The sequence below is a fragment of the Perna viridis genome, chromosome 8 (genome assembly GCF_037379345.1).
Source record: "Perna viridis isolate PV_CMFRI_1.1 ecotype Kerala chromosome 8, ASM3737934v1, whole genome shotgun sequence".
Lineage (NCBI taxonomy): Eukaryota > Metazoa > Mollusca > Bivalvia > Mytilida > Mytilidae > Perna > Perna viridis.
The window spans coordinates 45,853,084-45,867,990 of NC_142452.1; the positions used below are offsets into that span (position 1 = coordinate 45,853,084).

At 33.4% G+C, this 14,907-nt stretch overlaps 1 protein-coding gene across 1 annotated transcript; it reads left to right on the plus strand.

Annotated features, from left to right (window-relative positions):
• The first annotated feature begins 4,192 nt into the window (after positions 1-4,192).
• On the plus strand, positions 4,193-11,120 carry LOC148610724 (uncharacterized). Its single transcript, XM_088596001.1, has 12 exons — positions 4,193-4,463; positions 4,787-4,928; positions 5,419-5,647; positions 5,867-5,960; positions 6,121-6,198; positions 6,415-6,545; positions 6,837-6,880; positions 7,079-7,184; positions 7,413-7,571; positions 7,809-7,959; positions 8,409-8,580; positions 9,256-11,120. Exons 1-12 carry the CDS (start codon positions 4,362-4,364, stop codon positions 10,386-10,388), a joined length of 2,541 nt encoding a protein of 846 aa, XP_088452127.1. The 5' UTR covers positions 4,193-4,361; the 3' UTR covers positions 10,389-11,120.
• Positions 11,121-14,907: the final 3,787 nt, after the last annotated feature.

Genomic DNA, 14,907 nt, shown 5'->3' on the forward strand with positions numbered 1-14,907 from the left:
TTACTTTTTTATATATCATTTTGGTTATTTTATTTTATTTGTTGTGTGTGTCTGTTTTCCATGTCTGGTCATCGTCCTTGGATTACATTCTTTTGATTTCCGCTAGAATCATAGATAGTGTATTACCCATTACAACCGTGATACTCTTGCTTAGTTTTGTTTTATGAGGGTAGGTTGTGTCTACATTGACGGTTAGTAATTAGAAGTTCTATTGACTGTTTATTTGATCAAATGCTCTTTGATTTAGCAAATTAAATCTTTGTGACATTCCAACGTAAATCCAACATTTTTTAATGTTTTTCGACATTGCAGCATAGCTTTGATTTAATTTTATTTCTTCTGTTCTTAATACGACCCTCGTAATCATTTAAAGTATTTTGGTTTTTTATTCAATGTTTAGATTTAAAAATTTGATTTACGTCAATCAATTTTGGGTTGATTCTGTTTTATTTGACAGATATCAAATTGAGATATTTTGGTACTAATTTCGGAAACTATCTGACAAAGTGTAAACTATAACTTCTGTTACAATTACAGATGTGAGTTTATTTACCTTTTCTTGGCGGTTTTTCTTAGTTTGATAAACAATGTAAATATAACCTACTGCATTCGTTGACATGTATTGGAAGAAGTTAGTTCAAATAAGTTTGAGAAAATTCAATGGAACCAAGATTAAAATTTCTCTTAAACCAGTAATTATAGTGAATAAATTTCACATTAGTATATCATTATATATTCCTTTACATTTAATTCTAATGCTGCAGACGAGAGGTTACTCCCTAAAACACGTGTCAAGTCAGTGCACTGTTGTTGTCTATATATATATGATTATATCAATTATGTTCTGGAAAACAATAATATGTCATCATACAAACTTTGGCTAAAGGACGAATAAAAACGTCGCCAAATTAGTATTTTTCATTTTAGTAGAGTCCGAGTTGCTCATTTACTACTGTTGGTTTGTATGTATTGTTTCAGTTATTTTATGTTCTTCGTTGTGTTTGTCTGTTTTCCATGTTTGGTTTTGTCCCTGGAATACATTCTTTTGATCGCCGCTAGAATATGGGTTCCTTTGATTATCCTTTAGAAAGATAAATTAAAGGCACCTGTTATACAAATCTATATCGGTCGATTATACATTGTTAATAAGGAAAAACAGGTCCCACTCCCGAAATTTTTACCTGTCAGAGAGAATGTATAATTGTTAAATCGCCTCAAGTACCTCAAGGATGCAAATGTTTAGTGCAATTTTGATTAAACATTCGATTATTTACCGTGTAGCGATGACAAATTGATTACTTCAAAAAAAGTTTGCTTTCATAGTCAACTTGTGTATGTGTTTTTATAGCTTATATAAAGACATTCACTTGAATGGATGACGCTTAGCCAGCAAGAAACATTATTTTTGCAAAGCATGTATCTTCGCCTGTCAGTTGAATAGGGATCAAGACAGTTTTTAATACAATTTTCCCCTTTCGTTGGTTGGAAAAAAATTAGTATCTCATAAACAAGCAAAGTATATTCAAGAAATTGTCGTTTTTGATAAGACCTGTGCCAACGTGATGCTGTGACAATCTTTAAATTGCACATAAATCAGTAGGTTTCACCACAGACATGTACATGAAAGGCAATCTAGGTGGACTTGTAACATCAAAAAAATTTAAGAACTGGAAAGAAATATGCACATATCAAAATATATAAGCCTATAATGATTTATAATCACACTGTATTATTCGGCATGCATGTAGCTTATTATTGTCTGTTGGTTTATTTTTGTATTACCACATCTATATGATGAAACCACAGCGGTCTTGAGACCATACCAAGTTATTCAACAATATGTGCTCCCACTCAACAAAGTCCCTACTATTTGATTACGTAATATGTACATTCCAATTAAGCTCGCAGAAATTGGCACAAATAATATACCTGAAACAATTAGCTAAGATTGCTCTGAAATATTAACAAAACACTACTCTGAGTCGCAAGTATCTCATCAGGTCATGATAGATAAAAATATACATTAATACAAAAAAGTAAATGATTAATTAATGCCATTAATAAACAAACAAAAAATATCTCCTGATCTTTCTAGTGAGAAATCAGATAATACGCGACCTTTAGAAGACGTATTTTACAACTTCCTTACTTAAGCATCGTTGACCGCAAATTCTTTCTTTGGAATAATGATGAGACAAGGAAACATTACGCTTCTCCGCCCTTAGAAAAGCACTTTACGTTGATCCAGTATTCATTCATTAAAACTATTAATTGTTTGTTGTAAGTTTTATAGGCCCGTATGTGGCTACTAATTCGACACGTAAAGATTTAATTAGTACTACAACTGATAGTTTTATTGTTTGGAAATAAACAAACACATGACCTTCTAAAATCATATTGATAGCTGGAAAATATCTATAAATTGAAATAAATTATGTTCTCTTTTGATTGGGCTAAGTGGGCGTGTGAACTTTCACTGTGTATATAAACGTTGTTCGATCTCGTTTAATGATATATTCTGATACTGAACAAAAGCAGCACGTTATTTTTCTTGGAATTATACTACTAAAACACAACTTCTAACTGCAATTTTAATCATTTGATATTGATTGAAATTTAGGATTTAAAAAAGATTGAGACTGAAATTCGACGACTGCATTTCTGAGTGGATTTTCAGCATATGAGTTAGATCACAGAAGATTTATGACAGTCAATGTATCTTGATGATTCATGTATAATATTTAACTGATCATTTCGGTTCTGATTTTCCTAGAGAGAAGATGCTAGTCTGGATTATAATTGTTGGATTACATGCATTTGCAAAATGCTCTGAAGACTTTGATTTCGGTGAGTAGAGGGCTTGCAATGCTCTGCAGCTACGATTCTAAATTATTAAAATCATTTGAATTGAGAAGAGGAAAAAAACATACAACACTACAGTATTTATTTTTCTTATTTTTATTCAGAATTATGTTTTATTGCATTTAATTTTCCACCAAAATGTCGGGATTTATCAATATTTCAACTCCATACTATCGTAAACTTCAATGTTTTTACAAGTAAGACCGTAATTTCACAGCACTAGATCTATATCAAATAAAAAAACCCATTAAAATGCAATGATAATAATTATTTTCTTGGGCTTAATATCTCACTTAAAACCAAGTGTTGTAAAGATATCTTTATTATTTCAGATTTTGGATTGAAAGATGGCCTTGCGATTGTAAAACAGGTCGATGACGGTGAAAACAAGAAGCTTGAAAATGGTATGCCAGAATCTATTGATATCGAAATAGACCTCTTGACAGATAATGTTGGTCCTTTTCTGATGCATATGGAATTGAATCAAGAAGATTTAGACGCAAAACCAATTTATACCATCGAGGACTCAAATGAGCATAAACGGGACCCTGTCGTCAAAAAATCTTTAATACCTATTGAACAGGTATGAAATTCTAACAATTTGTAATCTTTAAATAATTCATCGCATCAATTATCTGTTATTATTTCAAAAAGGGTAAAGAATATTACAATAAATATTTATGCTTATTCAAAGTTTGATATGTATAAAATTATAAAAGTGATCAGTCAAAAGTGACAATCAGTTAATCTAAAACTGACTTATTAGTTTTTATGCAATTTAGCAAAAAAATCATACATAAAAGATACATAAAAATAAAAGAATGTCAGTCAAATAATTATTTAGGTGACAGTTGTACTTGTAAAAAGTGCCTTTAAATATACTTAAAAATCATCTCAGGTGTTCGCAAAGGCTATCCATTTAAACCTATCGTATTAAATATTTTAAATATATAACAAATGTTTGTCAAATCTGTCAATTCAAACCTATAAATTATTTAATTTATGCATTATGCATTTCGTAAATGAATAAAACGGTCAAAAGGTTATCTAGGCTAATTATCTGGGACATGTTACTAATTCATCTGATAAACCAAATCGCTTCCATAAATCATTATGAATCAGCAGAATGAACTGTTATAGATATAGTTCAAATATCCAAATACATATTTTTCGTATATTAATTGTTTCACCATTCTCCTTGTGAATCAACAATTTGTGATGCAAGAAGAGACAAATATATCGTAATTACACCTTATGTTCACATAAAGGTGAAAATTTTGACGTGCAAGGATTGCCAAATATACAGCAAACATTTCATAGGGTTTAAATTAAGTCACCTATTAGGGTGCGTTAAATAAATTTAACAGTCTATTAGTATAGCATGTGTAAGTATAATTTGTAACATGAAAACCAATACAGTTAAGAAAATGGACGTAACTTGAATATAACTAGCGATGTACATCGTCTTTGCGAGGAATTTGTTTTTGTGAAAACAATGTATGTTCTTACAGAATGTTGGTTTATACCAGTGTGATGAAACTAATGCAGCTTTTACTATAACCTGCAAGGGCCTTGAATATGGAATTTGCAAGCCGGTCTTTGTAAGTATTATATGATTTTTTTTTTCATTTATTCAATTCAAAATTAGAATTCTACAGATAGGAAGGGCAATAATTGTTAGTATGCTTTCCAAAAACCTTGCCGCGATAATGGATATTGACTCCCTTTACTTAACCGTTTATATTTTTAACTTTAAGATAAGAGGTTTTAAATAAGGTCGTTCGGGATAACTTGTATTTTAAAAAGTAATATATAGATACACGCATAATAATAATAATAATGATATTAATGATAATAATAATAACACTTGTAATAATAATAATAGTTTTGGCATTATTATCATTATTTACATTATCTATTTTAGTTGGGTTCTATCAATATAAATGGTACAGATTTTGACATCAAACCATCAGATGAAGTTGTTGCCACTGGCACCGACAAAGATACGGTGTACAGCGTGCACAGCAGAAAACCACAGGGGAAGGGAAAAACTTGCGCTACCGGAAGTAAGTTTTAAAGAAAATATATATCTTTTTGAGTGCTGCTAAACCGTTCAGTACAGACAATGGCTGCCAAGAAACATATTATAACACATCCATTTTTATACGTAACTAAAAAGTCAATTTGAATTGTAAACAAGACATGTAGAAGAAGGTGTCTGCATCAATTAAGGCGCCTCCGTTTTTCAAAACAGTTGGTTATTTCCCTTTGGTGTCACGCTACTCACTAATTAGATCAGCAGAGAAGTACATGTCATGTTTTGCTTAATTAGCCCATGACAATGGCATAATATGAAAGTAAATTATCAATCTATGGATGATGATTATATTTTAGAATGTTCCATCAAAAGAAGGACTTCGAACCTAATCAGAGTTGTTTTTTTTTAAATGTTGATTTGCAAACACACATTGTTTTACTACGAACGGAACTAATAAAATTATCAAATATATTATACAATGCGAAATTATAACTCAACAAAATTATATTTTGTTGCAGAGAGTAAAGAATCCCTAGCTTTGTCAAACTCTCTGCAATCAGAAGCGAAAAATGCTGAGTTTAAATTATTTGCCATGCGTAACCGATTCCGGTACATCCATAATGCCGGACCATCATCTTATGGACAGTTCAATGAACTTGGATCAGACTACACTGGCAACACAAATGGAGCTGCAAATACATACTCTGTTGGCATGCTCATAGTAATTGATGATGTCATTTTTAATAGGTAAACATAAATTATATTTACTTTTATGTTTGAATTATAAGTTGAAAAGGTTTTCCGTAGTATGATCCATTTTAAATAATTTCCACATAAACATATGAATAGTGAGTCTAAAATTTTATTTTACTATTTTTTGTCATTTTTTAGCTTATAGATGTGTTCACTAATGCAATTAGGAATCATATTTAGTATGAACTTTCAAACATTTAACTTTTATTTTAGATTTTATGCCAAAGCAAGAGGATACACACGTTACGAGAGAATAGAGAATGCTAAAACACAGATAAGACAGTATTATGCCCATACAGTGAACGCTGTAAGTACACAATTTATTCTCATATTTATTTTCAATAATTCATAATTTTTATTACGATAATTTTTTTCATTATATTATATTCTTAATATTTTGTCGAACCTGTATAGAATAAATAGATGTTCCACCTTTCTATATAATGGTTCCATATTTGTTGTTGTAGATGGACATCAGATACAAGAATATCAGACACCATGCTTATGAAATCCGAATTGTAGTAACTGGCTACCTCATCGATGATGTAAGTGCAATTACAGCTTATAAAAAAATAAACTTAACAAAAGTTATTAAACATGGTGATCCAGTTTAATGTCTTATTTTAAGAAAAGGCTTATATAAAAATATTTTGAAATAGAATGTGATAAGATATTTATTTATTTATTTATTTATTTATTTATTTTTAGTAGTCAAACTTGTTTTCTTAGCAAATCAATTAAAAATATTGTTCCTTATTCAGAACTATATGATAGATGTATGGAATGGACCTCGAGAAGCCGCCGTTGAGGATGCAATGTACAAAGCCATCAATTGGAGAAAAATGATGATATCAGAACTACCTCCTCATGATCATCTTATGATTTTTACTGGGTAAGTAAAACAATTTGAAAACCCTAACTTTTGAATCTTGTCATCTTTCTAAGATTATCTTGTTAGGTAGTCCAAGTATAAATGAAGTTTAATATCATGGTAAACTCGGTTTCAATGCGAGTTGTTTAAAAACTATATTTCTAACAGTCTTGTCAACATTTTGTACTTTAAGTCTTAAATATACCATCATAAAAATATGAATGCATTAAAACAAGTATTATTATGCCAATGTTCGGTGTTGGAAAAAAATCTAAATAATTAATTTTCATTTCGTTCATTTCTTCCTTGCAGAAGAAACCTGTATACTAAAGCAACGAATGATTACTCAGTTACAGGTATGTTGTCACCACTTACATCTCAAGGCAATAACCTACGCAATTTTAGAAGAATATCATAATTAATTTTAAATTAATTTACAAAAATAAAATTATAAATCAAGACAATACAATACAATTTATAAAAAATCAGTAACTTGTTACATACAATGAAAAAAAAAGATGTAAGTATGGATTTTCTTTTTTATCTTCTTTTAGGATTCGCAAGTTTAGATTCTATTTGCCGCCATGACAGTGTGTCCATTATTGAAGACAAGGGTGGCCTCGATTGTATCATTACAGCAACCCACGAACTAGGTCACAGGTAAAATCATATTTATATTTTTACACTATTTTGCCTGTCATTAAATCAATACAGTATATAAAAGTTTATCAGTCTGAAAAATTCTGTAGTATCAAATATTAAGAATTGTATGATTGGGACACAGAGAAGTTAATATTCCCATCAACAGCTTTAAAGGTTTGTCGTAAACTGTCTAAAACTTCAACAGGGGTAAATTAGTTGCTGATCGTAAGTTTTAATTCTTTTCAGCTTGGGAGCAAGACATGATGGCGATAGAAACCTCTGTACGCCATTGGACAAATACATCATGACATCTATCGGCGGTGACGTTACGCATAATACTAGGCTCAACCCATTCAAGTTTTCTGAGTGCTCAAGAGGATACTTTCTCGACAAGATACAGACTCTGTAAGTTATCTTCATGTTAGCATTTTGTAGGACAGTACCTTCGGTAAAAAAAGGCATTTTATTATTACGCAATCTGAATTCTGAAAAATATTGCAAAGTAAATGTATAATGTTTTATATCAATTTCACCGATTTGAATTAAATCTATTAAAATGGAGACGCGGATCAAGATGTAAAATTCATTTAAGACGAAGAAATAAAATCTAGAGAGTAAACTGAGAGTATCTTTTATTTATAGAAACAGTCAAGGAAGAAATTGTCTGTCAGTACAAAAAATATATTATGACCCGAGAGAATTCGCTGCACTGAACAGCGTTTCCACTGGACAACTTTTCGATGCCAATCAACAATGTAAAATGAAATTGGGAGAAGGATCTTATTATGGATGGGTATGTATTAGAATACGTCAGCAAATTGCCAAAACATGGTTTAAAACCTGTTTTACCCATAATTTTCATCGGAAATGCCTATACCAAGTCAGGACCGTTGTGGTGGTTTTTAAATTTCCGTTTTTTCTCTTGATGTTATCATTTAGTACACAGACTTCTCTTTTCGAGTATTCTTCTTGACTATTTCCTATAGTTTATCAGTTCGGTAATTTTGCTATTACCCTGCAATAGTAATGCAAAATGGCGAAACACTTAATAAAAATCACTTTACAAAACAGTGGAATTTCATTTTATATCGCGAATTTCACAGAGGAATCGGATATGGTCATGATAGATATCGACTTATACATGTATACAGACAATGCATTTCATGTCAATCTGTCTGTTCGTTTTAACTGGTTATTCTATGTCGATTGTCAAATAATTCTAAAAATTTTTGTGTATTACAGGGTGGTAACTTGGGATCATTTAGAGATATTTGTACCCATATGGCCTGTAAGAGTAACAAGACAGCAACCAGCTTCAACTTGTATAACGCTGCTCGAGGTACATCATGTGGCAACAAAATGTGGTGTATGGACGGAGAGTGTGTCTACGACCAACAGGCACCTGCTAGAGATGGTATGTACCATTTTTTTCTATCTTCATATCCTCTTCGCGCTTTTCGGGAGGTATAATGTGATCATTGTGTCTATTTATTAGTCTGTTCACAAGTTTTGGGTTACAGTACTTATCCCAGCCACTTCCAATTTTGTTCGAGGTTAGATAGGTATGTCATATCGCGGAATTCGATTTCATACTAAAGCGACATCAACTTAGTTTTTGACTACTGTATTTATATTTTACCATATGGTTACTTGGAGTAACTTGGGTGTGGAGTAGGGGTTTGGGTATCCTTTAGTTTGCTTTGATCAGTTTTTTCTAGTTCTATAATATTCATCTAAAAGAGTTGGAAATAAAGTTTTTATTCTGTACATCTGGTACCGTTTGTTCGCAATTCACCTGCAACAGAAGAGATGATTGCACCATATGATAAATGTTGGTTTACTCTTTACGCGATAATTGTCTGTTGGTTTTGTGAATAAAAGAAGGGGGATCTAAACTCCACAAATTAAAGGCGAAATATGAATTCTGCACTTAATTAAAATGACGTATGAAATCTGCAAAATTAAGAAAAGTAAAGTTTCACAAACAACAAAAGTTTATGTCAACAAAATAATTTAACATCATGGTAATTGAAATACAAAAATGAGTATGAAATACCTGTATTATAGTATCTTCATTATTTTTTTTCAGAGCAATGTGTTCATGGTGATTCACTGAGGTCATTCGCTGCATACCATTCCTGTACACATATGATTACCTCTGACCCTTCCAGATGTCTGGATCCATATTATCGTCAGTTCTGTTGCGAATCTTGTAAACAATACGGCTCCAATTCCTTCATTCTCACAGATGGTCCTAATCACTCCGCCAAGATGATGTCCATCCCGACAACACACCACATTAACCGCGCGCACACCAACACCATGTCGGCTGCTCCAGGCTTTGGGATTGAAGGCGGTCTCGGATATCATGATTTTCCCTTGCAAAATAACGAGTATTCCGCTCCATCAGCAACTAGAAATAATATAAAACGACAGTTATTTGACCAAAGCCCAACATCTTATGAGTCAAACAATAATAATAACAAGTTTAGAGTCATTTCGATGCACCCACGTGGTGAATCTACTTATGGGAGGAACAACCAACTATATACCAATCAGCAATCAAACAATCGAAACCCTTACTACACCGACCCTAACTATGAGCATTTTGCTGCTAAGAATTCCGATAATTCTATTTCTTTACCAGACCACCAGAAAGCAAACATGGCACAAACACAATTATCGGTCGCTAACATGAACTCTGATGAACTTACTTCTTTCAGAAATTTAGTGATGAGAACCCTACAACTTCTTGCAAGAACAACAAATGAACTCATGAAGCATTCTCCGTCACCGGTCGCACCACCTCAAGCACGTAACGACAATAATCCGCCAAGATCTGAATATCTAGGTCCTGACACAGGTTATTACGGTATGCGCGAAGCTTCTCGGACGGTGGAGGAAAAACGAGTAGGATCAAATAATTCATTATCAAATGAGAGTACTGACTCGGTAAATGCAACCCTCTCATCGACAGGTAATAACACTGTTAATATGACAGAACTACCCCAGTCATTTATGAATGAACTTGAAATATTTGGAATGAACATTGGAGAACCGATTGCAGACACAGCTACAGCCAATCCTGCTGATAATATCATACTTCCGGTCTTGCCAGCGGCGGCATTAAATACTAAACCAAGTTCTGAACCAAATTCTAAAGCTCAGTCTAATGCATGGCACAACTCTATCAAAAATGTCATAGATCCATTCTTCAAATGACTTGTGTTGGTATCTGGAAATTCCTCACTTTTATCATTTATAACTCTACCTGCTAAGCAAGTGACAATCACCTCAGAAGGTAGTTGTAGTTAGTAAATGAGAAATGTAAACATCCTTGACACCCCAGTTAAGGCGGAAAGAGGCTACCGTAAAGACCCTCGCTGCGAAGTCGGTACAGAGTACAACAGCAGCAGAATTGTAGGTGTCCTGATTTAGATGGACAAACGGGTAGTAAACAAACCGTCAAGTGTTCCGTTAAGTCGTCTGGACTGTCCGAACCATTGTCCATTCGACACACTCTGCTACTCGATAGCAGACTGGATCATCCGAAGATTGCCGATGGTGACAACTCGGCGCACTCTGTTTCTCGGCGTAAATAAATATTATTCGATGATTGCCGATTGTGAAGGCAGGAAATGAGACCTTCTGTGGCGGTTTTTTTTACCTGATAATAACTTTTTAGTGGATTCGTTATGAACATTGCACAATGTGGCGCGAAACACGGACTGAAGCGAATCAACCTATTTAAAAACATGAAGAATATGTACTGTTGAAGGAAGAATATGTACTGTTTGAAGGATAAATACTATGCATTTATATCCCAGATGAAGAAGTTTGAAGAAAAACAATTGACTCAGTGCCGTTCTCATGAAATTCTACTTTGTATTAAAAGTTTTTGTTTCATCTTTAACCCCATGATGCGTTTTTTTTATTATTTATGCTCAAATGTAAATCTGAACTGTGATTACAAATTAAACATTGATGTATTATTTTATATGTTTATAATAAAATATATATACATATATATATCATGCTTAATTCCTCGTTAGTTTGCATGAAGCAAAAATGGTAATGTCAGAATTAAGCAACCACATCTATAGATGAGAACACAATTAAAAAATATTAAGGCACGAAACAAAAACTAGATTCAGATATCTACTGCTACGCGTATGTCTTCCTTGAAAACGCGGTATATATCTAGTGGTATATGTTAATGAAACGACTTTACGACTGGGAAGACCACATATATATTACACCATTTACCGCAAGTTCTCCATGGCAACAGTAGAAGTATTAAAATGATACCTTAGCCAATACATTGCGTCTATGAATGTAACATGGATAACTACTCAGAAAAGTTTCGGGAGACAAGAACAAAAAAAATGTCGTATTGTTCACCATCATTCAAAAAATATATATTACCAGAAAAAAACAAAGAAAAGAATCAAATTTTGCATTATAATACATAAAGAATTGTTTCGTCTTCCAAGACCTTCAAAGTATTTATTAACTGCTGGGTATCGATGAGCATGCTTAATCAAATTTTAGTGGAGTCCGAGTTGCTCATTTACTTTTGCTACTTTGTATGTATTTTTTTGGTTATTTTATGTTCTTTGTTGTGTATGTCTGTCTTCCATGTCTGGTCTTTGTCCCTGGGTTACATTCTTTTGATTTCTGCTAGAATCTTGGTTCCCTTGATTACTTTTTAATATACGTTTCCACGCATGTTCATCAACTATCCTGCAGTTACCATGAAAAGGTTTATTTACAGGGTTAAACTGAGGGGCGGACCCATGATTTCAGTTTGGGGCGTAAATAGAATTAAATGCTGAGCGAAGCGGACATTTTGGTTATATAATTAGTAAAGTGGAATTCGTAAAAAAATTAAGATGTCATGCAAAAGTTAATCCAAGTTTTTGGGTTGGCGTACGCCAAGCAGGCCCGTCCGTGGATCCGCGGCTGAAACTTGGTTCATGTGAACCCAATTGACTAAGCTGTTCAACACAAACCAATTGTAATCGATAATGTATCTCATAAACAAACTGTATCGTGACAAGTCGTCGCCTATTCATCAGTCTGTAGAATAATGAAGTGTAAATGATATAAGGCAATATCAATAATTTGATTGAGAACGGCTTCATGACATTGCATCGTAAAGTTAAAGACGAAATAAGGTGATTAGGTGCAAACGTATTTCAATCCTTAAAGATAGCAAACTGCCTGGGCAAGTTAATGTTGGTTACGTTTCTAATAATTGAAACAAACTATGACGAATTCAGAGGATAGAGAATAATAAAAGAATGCCCCAGTCCAAAATATCGAATCCGGCTCAGTAGGGCACTTTATCCGAGCTATCCGAATTTCTTACTTTGGACTACAAATACAAATACAAATACTTTAATTTATGCTTTAATATCAATTAAGAAGCCCAAATTTAAGCATTTAAAATCACAAGGTAAATTTGATTAAGATTTATAAGTTAATTTAAAGATAAACTTTTTTTCTTAGAACGTCGTAATATTGGATTATGATAGTCTGCTTGCCTAAGACAGTGGTTATTTTTTTTATACAAGAGTTAATATTCAAAATTTTAAATGCAATGACATTCTTAAGATAAAAAACAAAACAAACAAACAAACAACACCAACAACAAAAAAGGGAAGTTGTTCTTTTTATGACAAATTTGACACATGGCCGTCCACAACTTGTACTCAATCAGTAATACCTGACAAAATACCAGTACATCAATATTTAAAAGCTACGCGGGTGTGTTAAGGAGTAATCAAGGGAACCAAAGTTATAGCGGTAATCAAAAGAATGTAATCCAGGGACAAAGCCCAGACATGGAAAACAGACATACACAACAAAGAACATAAAGTAACTAAAATCATACATACAAAGTAACAAAAGTAAATGAGCAACTCGGACTCCTTTAAAAACTGGGAGCATGGACCAGGTGCACCGGTAGGGTAAGCGTCCTCTGCTTTTCTAGAAACACCCGCCGAGTTGCTCATAAAAAGTCAAGTCCGGGTTAGACAAACGAGGAAAGGAAAACTATGACCCGTTGAATAAATCAGTTTTCATTGTGCTGATGGATACACCATAACGATCCACGAGTTCATGATAACGACCATAAAACTTCTGTAGTGATGACTTCAATCTTGTAGCAACATAACCCTGTTCCAGAAGCCTATTTGTTAGAGTTCTAGCGCGATACAAAAAGTCTGCGTAGTTTCGGCAAGCTCTGGCATAACGTATGAGTTGTGATATGAACACTCCATACGCAGGAGCCGAAGAGATGATGCCACAGATGAAAGGAAAGTTGACAATTCTGAATGAAAAGTCATCACGTTTGTCGTAAAGTTTGGTCAATAGTTTTCCTTTACCATCGATTTCTAAGTGTAGGTCAAGATATGAGGCTGACTTCACAGTGTCTGTAGTATCTCAAGTTCTTTTGGGTAGATGCGATGTATGAAATCCCCGAAATTAGGATTGTTTAAAGATAACACGTCATCTATATAGCGGAAACCGAGATTGAAGGATCTAGCCAAACGATATTCTTTCTTTCTGATCAGATCAGCCATAAAGTCAGCCTCATAAAAGTGAAGGAATAGGTCAGCAAAGTAAAGGGGCACAATTTGTTCCCATTGGAATGCCGACCGTTTGTTGAAAAACACGTCCACTACAGTGGACAAATATGTTGTCGATTAAAAATTCCAGCATTTTGTAAACATCTTCCTCTGTATATTTGGAAGATGATTTGGAATTATTTCTTACAAAGTATGAGGAATCTCTACCAAGAACTATATATTTGTATCTAGGTGTACCATCTTTTTTGGAAAAACAACGATTTATAATGTTTTTAAGTCGGGATTTTAACTGAGTATGGGGAATAGAAGTATACAGCGTTGAAAAATCATAGGTTTTAATGCTATTATATTCAGATAATAGTCTTGAACTGATTGTCTCCAAAAGATCTTTTGAATTTTTCAGGATCCACATTGAATTAATACCACTACGGGAGTAACAAGTGTTGTCGTAGGACTGTAGACCCTCTTTGACAGTTGTGAGTATAGAAGTTTAAAGTTTTGAAAGAGGTTTGGTGGTACATTTTGCAGATCCAGCTATGAAACGTTGTTTGTATGGATTCTTGTGAAGTTTAGGAATCCAGTACATAGACGGTAAATCACAATCATCGCCCTTGGTAGAGAGACCAAAAGAGGATAGCACAGATTGATAGTTTTTTCACGATCTCTTCTTTGGAAAGAGTGGTAGCAGTGTAGGTCTTATTACTGCTATTATTTTCTACGTCTACCTCTGATAATAAACATTGGATATAAAACGTTTTGCAGACAAAAACAATGTTGTTTTGGGCTTTGTCTGCTGGTACGACAACATATTTGTCATGTATAGTTGACAATGTTTTTGCTACATCGGCGTCTTTGAAAACTGATATAACCTTGGCACTCATTGACCTACTTAAAACTTTCATTCGTTTCAAAATTAAAGACCTCACGGCCTTCAACCACTCTGACAGAGAATCAATGTCTTCCTGTTCTCGTTTTATTCATTTTCTTGCATAGTCCTCGACGGCATCCATAAGAACTTTAAAGTTATAATTCCAATTTATGGAGCGTGGTTCACGGTACTTGGGACCTTTAGAAAGGATATTACGCAGAGATTCGTTTTCGATAATGGTTAAATCTCCCGTAACGACGTGACCAGAAGGACTATATTT